Genomic DNA, 19,886 nt, shown 5'->3' with positions numbered 1-19,886 from the left:
GGTGGCAGCTTTAGTTCTGTTGTGTCTGCGTGGCGTTTGCAGGACACGTTGCCGGCTACACAGCAGGGGAACAGCTGGCGTTGCTGAACCCCACTGACACATTGGCTGGTGTTTTTCTCTGTGCAGCTAGCACTTCCGGGCACCAACTGGCGGTGTTGGAGCCCAGGGTCAGCAGGAGGAGGTGAGGAGCAGAGTGTTGGCAGAAGCCTGCACTGGTGGCAGCTTTAGGTCTGTTGTGTCTGCGTGGCGTTTGCAGGACACATTGCCGGCTACACAGCAGGGGAACAGCTGGCGTTGCTGAACCACACTGACACAATGGCGGGTGTTTTTCTCTGTGCAGCCAGCACTTCTGGGCACCAACTGGCGGTGTTAGAGCCCTGGGTCAGCAGGAGGAGCAGAGTGTAGGCCGAAGCCTAATTGAACCAATTTCAAAGGTAACCTTTAACCCCCCTCAGGTGTTACAAACTAGAAAAGCCACACCTTGTGCTGCAGTAATGCTGCACAAGTAAAAGGTTGCTCTTTAAATTTTGCTCCTTGCACACACTGAATGTAACACGTATACAATTTAGCCCCTTATACAGTCAAACTGTCTTGGAGGCGTGACTTGCCTTCTTAATGAGATGCAGCACAACTGTCAAAAAATCCCACCTTGGTGCTGGGCGCAGCCTCCTGGACGTCGTTATTTGCTGTACAGGAGTCTGCGCCCTTGTGTTATCCCTTGGCTCAGCGCTGTTAGCGCTGCCCGTCTTCTGACCTCATTTCATGTCGGCTGGTGCGGTTAGCGATGCCCATGAATCCCAGACCCGCAGTGTCTTTTCATTAATTCACACTGCGGGGCTGGGATTCATGGCCTTGCGCAGTAAATATGTTCGCCTCTCACACATGTCCTTACACCTGCTTCAGACCGGGCGGCCTCCGCTGATCCCTTATCGCATGCCACGGCCTTGAGGCCGCACAGTCTGAAGAAGGCGGAAGGAAATGAGTGAAGACAGGCGAAGATATGCACTGCACATGCCCATCAATCACACCCTCGCAGTCAAGGGAACAGCTGGCGTTGCTGAACCCCACTGACACATTAGCTGGTGTTTTTCTCTGTGCAGCTAGCACTTCCGGGCACCAACTGGTGGTGTTAGAACCCAGGGACAACAGGAGGAGGAGAGGAGCAGAGTGTAGGCCGAAGCCTGCACTGGTGGCAGCTTTAGGTCTGTTGTGCCAGCGTGGCTTGTGCTGGACACGTTGCCGACTACACGGCAGAGGAACAGCTGGCGTTGCTGAACCCCACTGACACATTGGCGGGTGTTTTTGTCTGTGCAGCCAGCACTTCCGGGCACCAACTGGCGGTGTTAGAGCCCAGGGTCTGCAGGAGGAGCAGAGTGTAGGCCGAAGCCTAATTGAACCAATTTCAAAGGTAACCTTTAACCCCCCCTCAGGTGTTACAATCTAGAAGAGCCACACCTTGTGCAGCAGTAATGCTTGCCTTGTCACTTGCCTTTTTAATGAGACGCAGCACAGGGGTCAAAAATAACACCTTAGTGCTGGGCGCAGCCTCCTGAGCGTCGTTATTTGCTGTACAGCAGTCTGCGCTCTTGTGTTATCCCTTGGCCATGCGCTGTTAGCGCTGCCCATCTTCTGACCTCATTTCATGTTGGCCGGTGCGGTTATCGATGGCCATGAATCCCAGACCCGCAGTGTGTTTTCATAAATTCACACTGCGGGGCTGGGATTCAGGGCCCTTGTGCAGTAAATATGTTCGCCTCTCACACATGTCCTTACACCTGCTTCAGACTGGGCGGCCTCCACTGATCCCTTATCGCATGCCGCGGCCATGAGGCCGCACAGTCTGAAGAAGGCGGAAGGAGATGAGTGAAGAGTCAGACAGGCGAAGATATGCACTGCTCATGCCCATCAATCACACCCTTGCAGTCAAAATAAATAAGACAACGAGGGGCATTGGATCGGGCAGGGCAGACGCACAGGTGCAGCCAGCCAACCAATGATGTCAGAAGATGGGCAGCACTACCAAGGGGGTTGCTGCGTGTCATTAAAAAGGAAAGTCACACCTCAGGGACGGTGTAATGGTCTCTAATGGGACACATTTTTTACGTGTTGAGTTCGACGTGTGCAAGGAGAATAAGTGAGCCACCTTGTACAAATGCAGCATTACTGCTGTACAAGGTGGCTGTTATACATACAAACGCCTGGGGGGGGGACAGGGTCCCTTTAATTTCAGTTCAGGTGTCTGCGTGGCATTTGCAGGACACGTTGCCGGCTACACAGCAGGGGAACAGCTGGCGGTGCTGAACCCCACTGACACATTGGCGGGTGTTTTTCTCTGTGCAGCTAGCACTTCCGGGCACCAACTGGTGGTGTTAGAACCCAGGGACAACAGGAGGAGGAGAGGAGCAGAGTGTAGGCCGAAGCCTGCACTGGAGCAAGTTGTAAGGGAACCTTTAACCCCCCCCCCAGGCGTTTGTTGCTGAAAGAGCCATCTTGTACAGCACTAATACTGCAAAAGGAAAAGGTGGCTCTTTAAATTATGCTCCTTGCAAACGCTGAACTACACACTCATGTAATGTGTCCCCTCACACCGTTAAACCGTCCCAGAGGTGGGACTTTCCTTTGTAATGTGACGCAGCACAGCTGTCATTCCTACCCCCTTGGTGCCGTGCGCCGCCTCCTCAGCGTTGTTTGATTCTGTCACGGAGCCTGCGCTGTAATGTTATCCCTTGGCCATGCACACTTAGCGCTGCCCGTCTACTGACATCATTTAGGTGTCAGGCTGGCAGTGTGTTGTGAATTCTGTTGTCGAGCTCCCTCCTGTGGTCGTGAATGGTACTTCGGCGAGTTCTGTCCATGGACTCCCTCTGGTGGCTGTGAGTGAAGCTGCTGCTTCTGAGGTTCCTTACACAGGTGACGTGGTTTACCCTTTGGTTGGCTGCTCTATTTAACTCCACTCAGATCGTTACTCCATGCCAGCTGTCAATGTTCCTGCATTGGTTCAGTTCGCTCTTGGATCTTTCTGGTGACCTGTCTTCTCCAGCAGAAGCTAAGTTCCTGATAGTTATCATTTGTTCATTGTTTCCTTGTCCAGCTGGTTATCATGATTTTGTCTTGCTAGCTGGAAGCTCTGGGATGCAGAGTGGCATCTCCGCACCGTTAGTCGGTGCGGAGGTCTTTTTGCACACTCTGTGTGGTCTTTTGTAGTTTTTTGTGCTGACCGCAAAGATACCTTTCCTATCCTCTGTCTGTTTAGTAAGTCTGGCCTCCCTTTGCTGAAATCTGTTTCATTTCTATGTTTGTGACTTCATCTCAACTCACAGTCAATATATGTGGGGGGCTTCCTTTACCTTTGGGGAATTTCTCTGAGGCAGGTAGGCTTTATTTTCTATCTCTAGGGCTAGCTGGCTCTTAGGCTGTGAAGAGGCATCTAGGGAGAGTCAGGAAAGCTCCACGGCTATTTCTAGTGTGTGTGATGGGATTGGGGGTTGCGGTCGGCGGAGCTCCCACATCCCAGAGCTTGTCTTGTGTCGGTTTAACTATCAGGTCGTGCCGGGTGCTCCTAACCACCAGGTCATAACAGTACAGCTGGCCCAAAGTATTAATGCATCTCAATAGAGGGATAAGAGAACTTCTGAGACCATTTTTTTTTCTTTGCACTGTGTTTTGTCTTTCTTTTCCCCTAAACCTTTGGGTGGTTCAGGACACAGGTGTAGATATGGACATTCAAGGTCTGTCCTCTTGTGTGGATCATCTCACTGCAAGGGTACAAAACATTCAAGATTTTGTGGTTCAGAATCCTATGTTAGAGCCTAGAATTCCTATTCCTGATTTATTTTCTGGGGATAGATCTAAGTTCTTGAATTTCAAAAATAATTGTAAACTGTTTCTCGCTTTGAAACCCCGCTCCTCTGGTGACCCCGTTCAACAAGTAAAAATCATTATTTCTTTGTTGCGTGGTGACCCTCAAGACTGGGCATTTTCCCTTGCGCCAGGAGATCCTGCATTGCGTGATGTTGATGCGTTTTTTCTGGCGCTTGGATTGCTTTATGATGAACCAAATTCAGTGGATCAGGCAGAGAAAATCTTGCTGGCTTTGTGTCAGGGTCAGGATGAAGCGGAGGTGTACTGTCAGAAGTTTAGAAAGTGGTCTGTGCTTACTCAGTGGAATGAGTGTGCTCTGGCGGCAATTTTCAGAAAGGGTCTTTCTGAAGCCCTTAAGGATGTCATGGTGGGATTTCCCACGCCTGCTGGTCTGAATGAGTCTATGTCCTTGGCCATTCAGATCGATCGGCGCTTGCGTGAGCGCAAAGCTGTGCACCATCTGGCGGTATTCTCTGAGCATAGGCCTGAGCCTATGCAGTGTGATAGGACTTTGACCAGAGCTGAACGGCAAGAACACAGATGTCGGAATGGGCTGTGTTTTTACTGTGGTGAATCCACTCATGCTATCTCCGATTGTCCTAAGCGCACTAAGCGGTTCGCTAGGTCTGCCACCATTGGTACGGTACAGTCTAAATTTCTTTTGTCCGTTACTCTGATTTGCTCTCTGTCGTCCTATTCTGTTATGGCATTTGTGGATTCAGGCGCTGCCCTGAATTTGATGGACTTGGAGTTTGCCAGGCGCTGTGGTTTTTTCTTGGAGCCCTTGCAGTATCCTATTCCATTGAGAGGAATTGATGCTACGCCTTTGGCCAAGAATAAGCCTCAGTATTGGACTCAATTGACCATGTGCATGGCTCCTGCACATCAGGAGGATATTCGCTTTTTGGTGTTGCATAATCTGCATGATGTGGTCGTTTTGGGGTTGCCATGGCTACAGGTCCATAATCCAGTGTTGGATTGGAAATCTATGTCTGTGTCCGGCTGGGGTTGGAGATGGAGATGTTCCATTGTTGTCAATTTCGCCTTCCACTCCATCTGAAGTCCCTGAGTTTTTGTCAGATTACCGGGATGTATTTGAAGAGCCCAAATCCGGTGCCCTACCTCCTCATAGGGATTGCGATTGTGCTATTAATTTGATTCCTGGTAGTAAGTTTCCTAAGGGCCGTCTGTTTAATTTATCTGTGCCAGAGCACGCCGCTATGTGGAGTTATGTAAAGGAATCCTTGGAGAAGGGTCATATTCGCCCGTCGTCATCACCGTTGGGAGCAGGGTTCTTTTTTGTGGCTAAGAAGGATGGCTCTTTGAGACCTTGTATTGATTACCGCCTTCTTAATAAGATCACAGTCAAATTTCAGTATCTTTTGCCGCTGCTGTCTGATTTGTTTGCTCGGATTAAGGGGGCTAGTTGGTTCACCAAGATAGATCTTCGAGGGGCGTATAATCTTGTGCGAATTAAACAGGGCGATGAATGGAAAACAGCATTTAATACGCCCGAGGGCCATTTTGAGTACCTGGTTATGCCATTCGGGCTTTCTAATGCTCCATCTGTGTTTCAGTCCTTTAAGCATGACATCTTCCGAGAGTACCTGGATAGATTCATGATTGTATATTTGGATGACATTTTGGTCTTTTCGGATGATTGGGATTCTCATGTGAAGCAGGTCAGAATGGTGTTCCAGGTCCTTCGTGCGAATTCCTTGTTTGTGAAGGGGTCAAAGTGTCTCTTTGGAGTTCAGAAGGTTTCATTTTTGGGTTTCATTTTTTCCCCTTCTACTATCGAGATGGACCCTGTTAAAGTTCAGGCCATTTATGATTGGACTCAGCCGACATCTGTGAAGAGCCTGCAGAAGTTCCTGGGCTTTGCTAATTTTTACCGTCGCTTCATCGCTAATTTTTCTAGTATTGCTAAACCGTTGACTGATTTGACCAAGAAAGGTGCTGATGTGGTCAATTGGTCCTCTGCGGCTGTAGAGGCTTTTCAGGAGTTGAAGCGTCGTTTTTCTTCTGCCCCTGTGTTATGCCAGCCAGGTGTTTCACTCCCGTTTCAGGTCAAGGTTGATGCTTCTGAGATTGGAGCAGGGGCTGTTTTGTCGCAAAGAAGTTCTGATGGCTCGGTGATGAAACCATGTGCCTTCTTTTCTAGAAAATTCTCGCCTGCCGAGCGCAATTATGATGTTGGCAATCGAGAGTTGTTGGCCATGAAGTGGGCATTCGAGGAGTGGCGACATTGGCTTGAAGGAGCTAAACATCGCGTGGTGGTCTTGACGGATCACAAGAATTTAACTTATCTCGAGTCTGCCAAACGGTTGAATCCTAGACAGGCTCGATGGTTGCTCTTTTTCTCCCGTTTTGATTTTGTGGTTTCATACCTTCCGGGATCTAAGAATGTGAAGGCTGATGCCCTGTCAAGGAGTTTTGTGCCTGACTCTCTGGGTGTTCTGGAGCCGGCGGGTATTCTTAAAGAGGGGGTAATTTTGTCTGCCATCTCCCCTGATTTGCGGCGCGTGCTGCAGAAATTTCAGGCTGATAGACCTGACCGTTGTCCAGCGGAGAAACTGTTTGTCCCTGATAGATGTACTAGTAGAGTTATCTCTGAGGTTCATTGTTCGGTGTTGGCTGGTCATCCTGGAATCTTTGGTACCAGAGAATTGATGGCTAGATCCTTTTGGTGGCCTTCTTTGTCACGGGATGTGCGTTCTTTTGTGCAGTCCTGTGGGACTTGTGCTCGGGCTAAGCCCTGCTGTTCTCGTGCGAGTGGGTTGCTTTTGCCCTTGCCGGTCCCGAAGAGGCCCTGGACGCATATTTCCATGGATTTTATTTCTGATCTCCCTGTTTCTCAAAGGATGTCGGTCATTTGGGTGGTTTGTGATCGCTTCTCTAAGATGGTCCATTTGGTGCCCTTGTCTAAATTGCCTTCCTCCTCTGATTTGGTGCCATTGTTTTTCCAGCATGTGGTTCGTTTGCATGGCATTCCAGAGAACATCGTCTCGGACAGAGGTTCCCAGTTTGTTTCGAGGTTTTGGCGGTCCTTTTGTGCTAAGATGGGCATTGATTTATCTTTTTCTTCGGCTTTCCATCCTCAGACTAATGGCCAAACCGAACGAACTAATCAGACTTTGGAAACATATCTGAGATGCTTTGTTTCTGCTGATCAGGATGATTGGGTGTCCTTCTTGCCTTTGGCTGAGTTCGCCCTTAATAATCGGGCCAGCTCGGCTACTTTAGTTTCTCCTTTTTTCTGTAATTCTGGTTTCCATCCTCGTTTCTCTTCGGGGCAGGTTGAGCCTTCGGACTCTCCTGGTGTGGATACGGTGGTGGACAGGTTGCAGCAGATTTGGACTCATGTGGTGGACAATTTGACATTGTCCTAGGAGAAGGCTCAACGTTTCGCTAACCGCCGGCGCTGTGTTGGTCCCCGACTTCGTGTTGGGGATTTGGTTTGGTTGTCATCTCGTCATGTTCCTATGAAGGTTTCTTCTCCTAAGTTTAAGCCTCGTTTCATTTGGCCATATAAGATTTCTGAGGTTCTTAATTCTGTGTCATTTCGTTTGGATCTTCCAGCTTCTTTTGCCATTCATAATGTGTTCCATAGGTCGTTGTTGCGGAGATACGTGGCGCCTATGGTTCCCTCCGTTGATCCTCCTGCCCCGGTGTTGGTCGAGGGGGAGTTGGAGTATGTGGTGGAGAAGATTTTGGATTCTCGTGTTTCGAAACGGAAACTCCAGTACCTGATCAAGTGGAAGGGTTATGGTCAGGAAGATAATTCCTGGGTTTTTGCCTCTGATGTTCATGCTGCCGATCTAGTTCGTGCCTTTCATTTGGCTCATCCTGATCGGCCTGGGGGCTCTGATGAGGGTTCGGTGACCCCTCCTCAAGGGGGGGGTACTGTTGTGAATTCTGTTGTCGAGCTCCCTCCTGTGGTCGTGAATGGTACTTCGGCGAGTTCTGTCCATGGACTCCCTCTGGTGGCTGTGAGTGAAGCTGCTGCTTCTGAGGTTCCTTACACAGGTGACATGGTCTATCCTTTGGTTGGCTGCTCTATTTAACTCCACTCAGATCGTTACTCCATGCCAGCTGTCAATGTTCCTGCATTGGTTCAGTTCGCTCTTGGATCTTTCTAGTGACCTGTCTTCTCCAGCAGAAGCTAAGTTCCTGATAGTTATTATTTGTTCATTGTTTCCTTGTCCAGCTGGTTATCATGATTTTGTCTTGCTAGCTGGAAGCTCTGGGATGCAGAGTGGCATCTCCGCACCGTTAGTCGGTGCGGAGGTCTTTTTGCACACTCTGTGTGGTCTTTTGTAGTTTTTTGTGCTGACCGCAAAGATACCTTTCCTATCCTCTGTCTGTTTAGTAAGTCTGGCCTCCCTTTGCTGAAATCTGTTTCATTTCTATGTTTGTGACTTCATCTTAACTCACAGTCAATATATGTGGGGGGCTTCCTTTACATTTGGGGAATTTCTCTGAGGCAGGTAGGCTTTATTTTCTATCTCTAGGGCTAGCTGGCTCCTAGGCTGTGAAGAGGCGTCTAGGGAGAGTCAGGAACGCTCCATGGCTATTTCTAGTGTGTGTGATGGGATTGGGGGTTGCGGTCGGCGGAGCTCCCACATCCCAGAGCTTGTCTTGTGTCGGTTTAACTATCAGGTCGTGCCGGGTGCTCCTAACCACCAGGTCATAACAGCAGTGCCTGTGCGTCCACGCTGCCCGAGATCCCACCTCGCAGTGTCGTCTAATGTAATCACACTGCGGGCCTCGGATACATGAGCATGCGCAGTGCTTATCCTCGCCTCTCACTCCCCTCCTTCCTGCTTCTTCAGACTGTGTGCCGTCACTGCCGTGGCATGCTATTAGGGATCAGCTGACGCCGCCTAGTCTGAAGAAGCCGGAAGGAGGAGAGTGAGAGGCGAGGATATGCACTGCGCATGGCCATGGATCCCACGGCCACTGTGGGATCACATTAGACGACACTGCAAGGTGGGATTTCGGGCAGCGTGGACGCACAGGCGCAGCCAGTCCGACAACAAATGATGTCAGAGGACGGGCAGCGCAAACTGTGCATGGCCAAGGGATAACATAACAGCGCAGGGTCCGTGACAGAATCAAACAACGCTTAGGAGGCGGCGCATGGAGCCAAGGGGGTAGGAATGAAGGCTGTGCTGCGTCACATTACAAAGGAAAGTCCCACCTCCGGGACGGTTTGACGGTGTGAGGGGACACATTACATGAGTGTGTAGTTCAGCGTTTGCAAGGAGCATAATTTAAAGAGCCACCTTTCCCTTGTGCAGTATTAGTGCTGCACAAGGTGGCTCTTTCAGTAACAAACGCCTGGAGGGGGGGACAGGTTCCCTTAAATTTTAGTTGTGCCAGCGTGGCGGTCGCATGACACGTTGCCGGATACACAGCAGGGGAGCAGCAGGCGTGACTGAACCCCACTAACACATTGGCAAGGTGTTTGGCTCTGTGCAAACAGCACTTCCGGGCAGCAATCAGCAGTGTTGGAGCCCAGGGACAGCAGGAGGAGCAGAGTGTAGGCCGAAGCCTGCACTGTAGGCATGTAAATGTCTGTTAGTGTGCCAGCGTGGCGGTTGCATGACACGTTGCCGGATACACAGCTGGGGATCAGCTGACGTTACTGAACCCCAATAACAGAGGAGCAACTGTTGACTGTGCAGACAGCACTTCCAGGCACCAACTGGCGGTGTTAGAGCCCAGCGATAGCAGGAGGAGCAGATTGGAGGTATTGCCGCACACACAGCTGGGGATCAGCTGACGTTACTGAACCCCAATAACAGAGGAGCGACTGTTGACTGTGCAGACAGCACTTCCAGGCACCAACTGGCAGTGTTAGAGCCCAGGGACAGCAGGATGAGCAGATTGGAGGTATTGCCGCACACACAGCTGGGGATCAGCTGACGTTACTGAACCCCAATAACAGAGGAGCGACTGTTGACTGTGCAGACAGCACTTCCAGGCACCAACTGGCGGTGTTAGAGCCCAGGGACAACAGGATGAGCAGATTGGAGGTATTGCCGCACACACAGCTGGGGATCAGCTGACGTTACTGAACCCCAATAACAGAGGAGCGACTGTTGACTGTACAGACAGCACTTCCAGGCACCAACTATTGGTGTTAGAGCCCAAGGACAGCACGAGTAGCAGAGGAACAGAGTGTAGGCCGAAGCCTGATTGGAGCAAGTTGAAAGGGAACCCCCCCCCAAGGCATTTGTAGCTGAAAGAGCCATCTTGTGCAGCATTAAGGATGCAAAAGGAAAAGGTTGCTCTTTTAATTATGCTCCTTGCAAACACAGAAGTAAACACCTGCTTGAGACGTGATCTCTGCCCACTCTTCATCACCCCACCCTCGCTGTACACACTGACTACTGGACAATTGTGTAACTCCCTCCTCTGGACGGAGGTCTTCCTCCTCCATTGACTCCTCCTCATCCTCCTCACAAAGTGTCCCCTGCCTACGCCTTTGTGAGGAACCACGTGGCGCTGACTGTCCAGAAGCTGATGGAAATGGTGACTCCTCATCCTCCACCTCTTCCACAACATCATCCCTTAGCGCTTGCAGTGTTTGTTGAAGCAGGCAGATAAGGGGGACAGTCACGCTGACTAGTGCATCATCTGCACTTGCCATCCGCATGAAATAAACGAAGGGACGCAAATCCTGGCAGACGTCCTTCATAGTGGCCCACTCTGTGGTTGTGAAGTCTGAACGGCGCGGAGTGCGACTTCTTTGCGCCTGATGCAGCTGGTACTCCATTACTGCTTGCTGCTGCTCACACAACCGCTCCAACATATGTAACGTGGAATTCCACCTGGTAGGTAGGTCACATATGATGCGATGTTCCGGAAGGCGGAATCGGCGCTGCAGAGCAGCAATGCGCGATCTTGCCGTGCTGGAACGCCGCAATTGAGCACACTCTAGGCGGGCCTTGTGCAGCAGTGCATCAAGATCCGGATAGTCCCTCAGAAAACTCGGCATAATCAAATTGAGCACATGTGCCAGACATGGGATGTGAGTGAGGTTGCCAAGGGCCAAAGCTGCCACCAGATTTCGGCCATTGTCACACACTACCATGCCTGGCTGGAGATTCGCTGGCACAAACCACACATCGCTCTCCTGCTTGATGGCATTCCAGAGCTCCTGCGCTCTGTGGCTTCGATTCCCCAAAGAAACTAATGTCAAGACTGCCTGTTGACGTTTGGCCACGGCTGTGCTCATGTCGGTTGTAACAGGTAAACGTTCACGGGTCCATGTGGAGGTGGACTGTGATGGCTCCTGCAGCGATGATTCTGAGGAACTTGTATATGAAGAGGAGTCAATGCGTACAGACTGGATTCCTGCAATCCTTGGAGTGGGCAGGACACGTCCTGCGCCACTCGCATGATCTGTACCCGGCTCAACAACATTAACCCAATGGGTAGTGAGGGAAAGGTATCGCCCCTATCCATGTTGACTGGTCCACGCACCGGTGGTGAGGTGGACCTTGCTACTGACGGCGTTCAGTAGCGCGTATTTTATGTGTCCCTCCACATGCTTGTGCAGGGCAGGGACGGCTTGCCTGCTGAAATAAAAGCGGCTGGGCACCTTGCACTGTGGGACTGCCAATGCCATCAAGTCACGGAAGCTGTCAGTCTCCACCAGCCTGATTGAGAGCATTTCCAGTGACAGAAGTTTGGCAATGCCTGCATTCAGAGCCTGTGCTCGGGGGTGGTTTGCCGAGAATGGCCGCCTTTTCTCCCATGCCTGTACTACCGATGGCTGTAGACTGGGCTGGGAGTGTGAGGATGACTGGGAACGTGGTACTGTGGGTGGAATTACAGTGGGTCTCTGGACAACAGTGCCAGAGGTTCTTCCATGGCGATCCTGGGAGGAAGCTTAACCAGCTGTGTGTGAGCTGGAGGAAGAGGCAACACGAGCTGAAGAGGTGGTAGCTGCCGCTGTTGGTTGGCCTAGGTCTTCAGTGTGTTTTTGTAACTCCACCGCGTGCCTGGTCCGCACATGTTTCCACATATTTGTGGTATTGAGGTTGCTGACACTTTTCCCTCTTTTGACTTTCTGATTACACAGCTTGCATTTGACAAAGCAAATGTCATCTGTAACTGTGTCAAAAAAGGACCAGGCACTGCAAGTCTTGGGAGCGCCCTTTTAGGCTTTTGGAAGAGACAAGCTCCTAACGGGTGCCAAAGTGGAGGCTACAGGCTCCGCAATCTTCCCCCTCCCTCTCCCTCTTTGGCCCGTTCAGGGAATCTCTTCCTCAGAGCTGCTCCCACCACCTTCCTGTACCTCACGCCACGATGGGTCAAGGACCTCATCATCTACACTACCCTCTGCCACCAACTGCTCCTCCTGGGTAGTCTCGGCAGCACAGTACGCACCAGAAATCAACACCTGAGTTTCATCATCAGATGCGTACTGCGCTGTGGTGACCGGAGGCACTGGCCCACCCGCCTCTTCAGAGTCAGAGAGACAAAGCTGTTGGGCATCACTGCACACTGCCTCTTCTTCCATTTCTCCAATGCTGCTTGGCTGGCCCCCTGTTTCCAAGCCAAGAGATTCAGAGAACAGAAGTAGAGACGGCTCCTGGCCTGGGCTCTCTGACTGCCTGGCCAATTTGGCAGGTGGTGAAGAGACAGATGGCTGCTCTCCAGTGCTCTGTGCCTGAGAGGATGTGGCACTAATTGAAGTCAATGCGTTAGCTGCCATCCATCCGACAACGGCTTCAATTTGATCTTCACGCAGCAGCGGTGTACGGCAAAGCTGCGCATGAAGGACTGTTCCCTGCTGAAACTGGGTGATGATGAGTCTCCGGTGCCCGCAGCAGGCACAGAATCACCACGTCCTCTCCCTGCTCCACGCCCACGTCCACGTGCCTTACTCCCTGCCCTCTTCACCTTGGTTGACAGATAAAGATAACCAGAAAAGTACTAAGGCCTTAGTGTGCTTATTCCTGAACAGCACCTCCTAACAGGTATAAGAAACACTAATTTTCTAAAGTGTGGACTAGACTTTATTATGAGTTAATGTGGCCTACGCAACTGTTAAGTGGTGTGTTTGGTGAACTTTACTTTTTTTTTTTGGGGGGGGGGCAGATCGGACTACAGAGCGAGTTTCACTCACACGGAGACCGTGCAGACAGCCGTAAACGGCACTGCAAGGCCCAAAAACCCTCCTCTATGTTATCCTATGTAGTGTTTTTCCACAATTTTGCTGGATACGGGTGGAAAGCCACTAATAGGAAATTTTTGAAAAAATGTGCAGCAGGCTGCACTATTAGCAAAAAAGGACAATGTATTTTACGGTATGAGGCAGTGATGCACCCTGAGCTGAATACAACCGGCTGTGGCTGCACACAGACTACAGGGCGAGCTGCACTCACACGGAAACCGTGCAGACAGCCGTAAATTGCGCTGCAAGGCCCAAAAACCCTCCTCTATGTTATCCTATGTAGTGTTTTTCCACAATTTAGCTAGATACGGGTGGAAAGCCACTAATAGGAAATTTTTGAAAAAATGTGCAGCAGGCTGCAATATTAGCAAAAAAAGGACAATTTTTTTTTTACGGTATGAGGCAGTGACGCACCCTGAGCTGAATACAACCGGCTGTGGCTGCACACAGACTACAGGGCGAGCTGCACTCACACGGAGACCGTGCAGACAGCCGTAAACGGCGCTGCAAGGCCCAAAAATCCTTCTCTATGTTATCCTATGTAGTATTTTTCCACAATTTAGCTGGATACGGGTGGAAAGCCACTAATAGGAAATTTTTGAAAAAATGTGCAGCAGGCTGCACTATTAGCAAAAAAGGACAATTTTTTTTTACGGTATGAGGCAGTGACGCACCCTGAGCTGAATACAACCGGCTGTGGCTGCACACAGACTACAGGGCGAGCTGCACTCACACGGAGACCGTGCAGACAGCCGTAAACGGCGCTGCAAGGCCCAAAAATCCTTCTCTATGTTATCCTATGTAGTATTTTTCCACAATTTAGCTGGATACGGGTGGAAAGCCACTAATAGGAAATTTTTGAAAAAATGTGCAGCAGGCTGCAATATTAGCAAAAAAGGACAATGGATAGAACAGTATGAGGCAGTGTGAACCCCCCTGAGCTGAATACAACCGGCTATAGCTGCACACAGACTACAGAGTGAGCTGAACACACACACACACAGAGACCTTGCAGAACGCTGTTAAAATAGTGCTGCAAGGCAAAAGCAAGGTGAACACACAGCGGTTGCTAAATTAGCCTGGGAAAAGGACAATGAAGCAATTAGATATCTCAACTGGCCCTCAGTCAGAACATAACGTCCTGTCCCTAACTGAATTCACAGCAGAGTGAGCGCAAAATGGCGGCAGCGTTTTTTATAGTGCATCATGACATCATTTCAGCAGCCAATCACAGCCTTGCCAGTAGTTACATGCCCACCATGCTAAACAGGATGTGTCCACACTTCCAATCATTCCTCATTGGCTGCATGCGTGCAGTTTGAATTCTGGGCACTTCTGATTCCGGTATCCGATATGCGGTAAATATCGGAAATCGGTATCGGAATTCCGGTACCGCAAATATCGGCCGATACCCGATACTTGCGGTCTCGGAATGATCAACACTACTGATGATGATGATGATGATCGGAAATCGCATGTGTTACCTGACCATGCTTTATCTTGTAATGATGCATCTGATAACCATTTTTTCCCTAGGATTGATGGTGAAAATGTTGTACCTGTGCCAACTGAACCTGACAATGATTTTTCTGTGAAAGTTGATGTGTCCATAGGTACAGGAGTGCTCAGCCACGTCGCTCTGAGGAGTGAGATGGCTGAGGAACCCCTAGCAGGGGCAAGTGTCGGTGCTACAGGAAATGGGGAGATACATGGGAACCGTGAGGAAGGTGATGCCATGCAATTGACCAGTACCACCGAGGAAGGTAACTGGCCCATAAGTAGCAATGCTCCTGAGGTAATGGGGGTGGATGGGGAGGTAGAGCTCATAGCAGCGCCGGCTGATGGGTCTGTAGAAATCCCCAGGGAGACAGCCTACGTAGCTTCTGTCACCCGCAGTCAGAGTGCCCAGAACGCAGATAACTGTCTGCCTTCCGGACCCTCCTCAGTCATCACTGTGACTGAACCAGAGGTGGACCCAGAGCAGGTCCAAGAGGGTTCCCGTGGGGAAGGGACCCTTACATCGCTTCTGGTTTCCCCTAGCCAGGAGTTTCAGGCCGCTCTGCGCACAGATGCGAGCCTAGAGAGTTTGAGACAACTCGCCGAGACGCCCACCTCCGTGACTGAGAAGGAGACGGTGTTCTGGGAACGAGGAAGTTTGTACCGGGAGACAGTACCCGGAACATCGCAAGAGTGGTTGAGGGAAAGACAGCTGGTCGTCCCGCAGCAATTCCGGGGTGAGTTGTTACAGATTGCACAAGGGATCCCGCTAGCTGGACACTTGGGGATCAGCAAAACAAAGGCCCGGCTGTCTCAACACTTCTATTGGCCTAAGATGGGGACAGATATGTCAAACTACTGCCACTTTTGTGTCACCTGTCAAAGAGTGGGGAAGGTGGGGCCTGCACTTAAGGCTCCCCTGATCCCTTTGCCAGTGATATAGGAGCCTTTCCAGAGGATCGCGGTGGACATTGTGGGCCCGCTGGCTGTCCCCACCAGCTTTGGAAAGCAATACATCCTTACTCTGGTAGACTACGCTACCCGGTACCCAGAGGCAGTAGCTCTGTCGTCAACTAGGGCAGATAAGGTGGCGGATGCCCTGTTGGCCATCTTTTCACATGTAGGATTGCCCAGGGAGATGCTTACTGATCAAGGGACCCAATTTATGTCTCGCCTAACGGAGGCCCTCTGTAAGAGAATGCAGGTGAAGCACCTGGTATCGAGTGCGTATCACCCACAGACCAATGGCTTGTGTGAACGCTTCAATGGTACCCTCAAACAGATGCTACACATGCTGTTTGAGACCCAAGGGCGCGACTGAGAGTGGTACCTCCCACACCTGCTATTCGCTTACCGAGAGGTTCCGCAGGCCTCGACGGGGTTCTCCCCCTTCGAGCTCCTGTACGGCAGGCGAGTCCGGGGACCCCTTGGGTTGGTAAGAGAATCCTGGGAAGAGGAGCCAAACCCTTCCGATGTGTCCATAGTGGAGTATGTCATGCGCCTCCATGACAAGATGCAGACCTTGACGCAGTTGGTGCATGACAACATGACGCAGGCTCAGGCTGACCAGAAGCACTGGTATGACCAGAACGCCCGGGAGAGGACGTACCACGTGGGTCAAAAGGTGTCGGTGCTGGTCCCCGTACCAAAGGATAAGCTTCATGCAGCCTGGGAGGGCCCGTACGTCGTCCACCAACAGCTCAACCTGGTCACCTACGTGGTCACGCTTGACCACACTCGGGGTAGGCGAAAGGCCTTTCACGTCAACATGATGAAGGCTCATCCCGAACGTGAACCTGTGAACCTTTCGTCTTACCGGTCTGCAGCTTACCCGAAGACGGGGAGGAAGACACCATCCTGGACATGCTGGCCCAAGCCAAGGCCGGTGGGTCCATTGAGGACATGGAGGTAAGCGCCTCGCTAACTGAACCACAGCGGTTGCAGTTGCAAACCACACTGGAACCCTTCCGGGTCGTGTTTTCCAACCGACCTGGAAGGACTGAGTTAGCAGTCCACGAGGTGGACACCGGGAATTATGCCCCACTACGGCGAACACCCTATCGAATCTCTGACCAGGTGCAGCAGGTTATGCGCCAGGAGATCGATGAGATGTTACAGCTGGGGGTGATTCGACGGTCAAAGAGCGCGTGGGCCTCACCTGTAGTTCTCGTGCCAAAGAAGGACCGGACCACCCGGTTCTGCGTGGACTACAGGGTGCCCAACGCCATTACAGCCTCTGACGCGTACCCAAAGCCGCGCATCGAGGAGCTGCTTGAGAAATTAGCTGGTGCAAAATACCTGACAATAATGGATCTGAGTCGAGGATATTGGCAATCCTTCTCCCCTGAGCCCCGAGGAGCAGAAGAAGTCCGCCTTCATCTCACCCTTTGGACTGTACGAGTCCACGGTTATGCCCTTCAGCATGAAGAATGCCCCTGCCACTTTCCAGCGGATGGTCAACCTCCTGCTTCAGGGACTGGAGAAGTACGCAGTGGCGTACTTGGATGACATTGCCATCTTCTGTCCCTCCTGGGAGGAACACCTGCAGCATCTCGAGGAGGTGCACAGGCGAATTCACCAAGCAGGACTGACTATCAAGCCGGGAAAGTGCCAGATGGGCATGAGGGAAGTCCACTACCTGGGTCACCGGGTAGGTGGAGGCACCCTAAAGCCAGAGCCTGAGAAAGTGAGAGCAATCGCGGACTGGCCCACTCCCAGGACCAAGAAACAGGTGATGTCCTTCTTGGGCACTGCAGGGTACTATAGGCGCTTTGTAACGCACTATAGTAGTCTGGCAATACCTTTGACGGACCTCACCAGGAAGAAGCTACCCCACATCGTCAACTGGACCGATGGCTGTGAGGGGGCCTTCCAGGCGTTGAAAACAGCCCTGTGCATCGCCCCTGTGTTGAAAGCAGTCGACAGCAGTCGACCGTTCTTGGTACAGACTGACGCCAGCGAGTTTGGCCTCGGTGCTGTGCTCAGTCAGGTTTACTCGGAGGACCAAGAGCACCCCGTGTTGTACCTGAGCCGGAAACTTTTGCCGAGGGAAGTGGCCTACTCCACCATCGAGGAGTGCCTGGCCATAGTCTGGGCCCTACAGCGCTTGCAGCCCTACCTGTACAGCCGTGCCTTCATGGTGGTGACTGACCACAACCCTCTGCTCTGGCTAAACGCCATTTGTGGAACCAACGGCAGGTTGCTACGCTGGAGCCTTGCCCTTCAGCAGTTTGACTTCAGCATTGAATACAAAACGGGCAGGGAGCATGGGAATGCAGATGGACTGTCCCGCCAGGGTGAACCTACTGAGGTGCGCATGGAGGCATACCGTGGGGTTCTGTCTCAGTAGCGCCGACCAAAAGGGGGAGGGTTAAGTTAGTCTCTCTTGCCTGTTAGTGCCATGCGGTGGGCTAAAACCCATCCCTTCACTCTGTGTTATGTTTGCTGAAGTGAGTGAAGCTATTCTTCTCAATACTCTGCCCTGCCCCCAATCCCAGGAAGGTTTATTACTCTTGCATAGGCACAAATCAACCTTTTAAACCATGAGGTCCTTTGTTCTGTTATTGTAAGATATTAGGCAAACGATTTAAGGTAGGAAAATAATGAATACATATTGTTAATCTCCATCGACGGGTTTGTCAGCCGCTCTAAACATGAGCTTCTAACCCCATCAGGTAAAAAGTAGGGATTTCTCTGTAATTATGTGCAGCACCCCGGAGTCCGGGTCGTTGCAGTAATGTCTCTCTGACGCTAAGGGGAGTGATGTTACGTCTGATTGCACCAAAGGAGTTCACCTGACCAGGTATCACAGACACACATTACACTTCACACTCCGGCCACCAGGGGGAGTAGTTCTATCTATTAGGCCACTCCTCACACTCTGATAAAACTGGGGGTTGGATGGAAAGTTAGGACAAAGAGCCCGGGAGAGGACCTGTCAGGGGTGGGATCCTGACAGCGGCCTAGAAAGAGGACAGATCGTTACGGAGCCGCGCCTGCACTACTTGCGGCGGCATCTTAAGAAAGGACACGAAGCGAAGTTTATTGTGGAGAAGTGAGAAGTGTGATCACAGCACAAAGGAGATAGAACCAGAAGGAGTCGTGCCCCTGAGATCGTGGCAACATACTTCTAAGGCGCGTAGCCGGTGGCCGGAGCACCGAGAAAGTAAGAGACTCTACGCATTACTTTGAACCACGGCAGGACAGTTAACTTTAGGTTGGCTGTCTCACCTACATCACCTAAGCAGACAAGGGAGGCAATTGTGGGAGAGGGGCGACTCTAGGGTCCCGGAAGAACTCCAGGCCTACCACGGGTCATACGGCTACGTGTGCGTCCTAGCCATATCATCTGGGGGACGGAGAAAGAACATCAGAAATAGACATGACAGTTGTGAGGACTATCCCGTGGTGCTCAGCAGGGAAGGACTACAACACACAGGCGCTAGTTGGTGGGTGCTGATTTCCACCTGCAGAGGGAGCTCTGGATGTGCCTTCGGACCGGCCGGTCTCAGCCAGCCCTGTTGGCAGTGCTCTGGATTGCGGATCCCTAAGTCTTCAGTAAAGAGACTGCAACCCTGTGTCCTCGTTATTCATTGCACCTTGCACCACGCACCAAACAACCACCTTTCATTGGACGCCCCTTAGCAGGGTCACGGACCGGGTCTAGCCACCGTGACGACCCCAAGACAGAGACTGAGAGGCCCGGTACCGAGTACCCCGCGGCCCTGCGTCTGGGGGCGCTCTAACTTGGCGTCATGAACAGGATCTACTTGGGCCTGAAGAGCGGGTCATGTGTGCCTTGGAACTGTGTTGAGTTGCGCTTGAACTGTAATTTATTGCAGGGACTGTGTATTGCTGCTTGCCGCCGGAGGTTCCTGCCGAAACCGCCGCCATCGCCGCGCTGCGTGGAGCACGAGGGGAGGAGCCATAGCTTCGTGGGCAAAGCCAGCCGAAAAGAGCATGGAGCGGGAAGACGCGGGGAGGTGCCGATTCCGGAAAAGGAACCCCGACTCCAGCAGGTTAGCAGGGAGGGGAAACTGCCATGTCGGATCCCAGAGAAGCGGGGGCAGCGGCCGCAGCTGCAGACTCGGGGGCACTCTCCGGCCCCGCAGTAGGTGCAGCCGCGGGCTAGGTACCGCTGCCGGATGCCGCGGAGCACGCCGCTCCCATCAGCCAGCCGGACACTGTCGCAGCTACGACGGCCATAATGCCCTTCTTCATGCTGTACCTACTAGGAGCAGCCTGGCTCCCGCGATACTCTGGAGAATCCCATACGTTAACTGACTTTTAGGAGGAGATTTGTAGCCTGCTCGAGTTTTATCCCCTGACAGAGCCT

The 19,886-nt window shown here is 51.7% G+C and overlaps 1 protein-coding gene across 1 annotated transcript in view; it reads left to right on the top strand.

Annotated features, from left to right (window-relative positions):
- Positions 1-19,665, top strand: part of LOC138671830 (olfactory receptor 2T5-like) — a 46,747-nt gene extending 27,082 nt beyond the window's left edge. The window contains exons 3-4 of the mRNA XM_069759964.1: positions 16,378-16,459; positions 19,393-19,665. Coding sequence (XP_069616065.1) covers positions 16,378-16,459; positions 19,393-19,665 — 355 coding nt within the window. The remainder of the gene's footprint in view (positions 1-16,377; positions 16,460-19,392) is intronic.
- The last annotated feature ends 221 nt before the right edge of the window (positions 19,666-19,886 follow it).

The sequence above is a fragment of the Ranitomeya imitator genome, chromosome 3, assembly GCF_032444005.1.
Source record: "Ranitomeya imitator isolate aRanImi1 chromosome 3, aRanImi1.pri, whole genome shotgun sequence".
Taxonomy (NCBI): domain Eukaryota; kingdom Metazoa; phylum Chordata; class Amphibia; order Anura; family Dendrobatidae; genus Ranitomeya; species Ranitomeya imitator.
The sequence above is the reverse complement of the archived record's forward strand: the minus strand, read 5'-3'. Positions and strand labels throughout refer to the sequence as shown.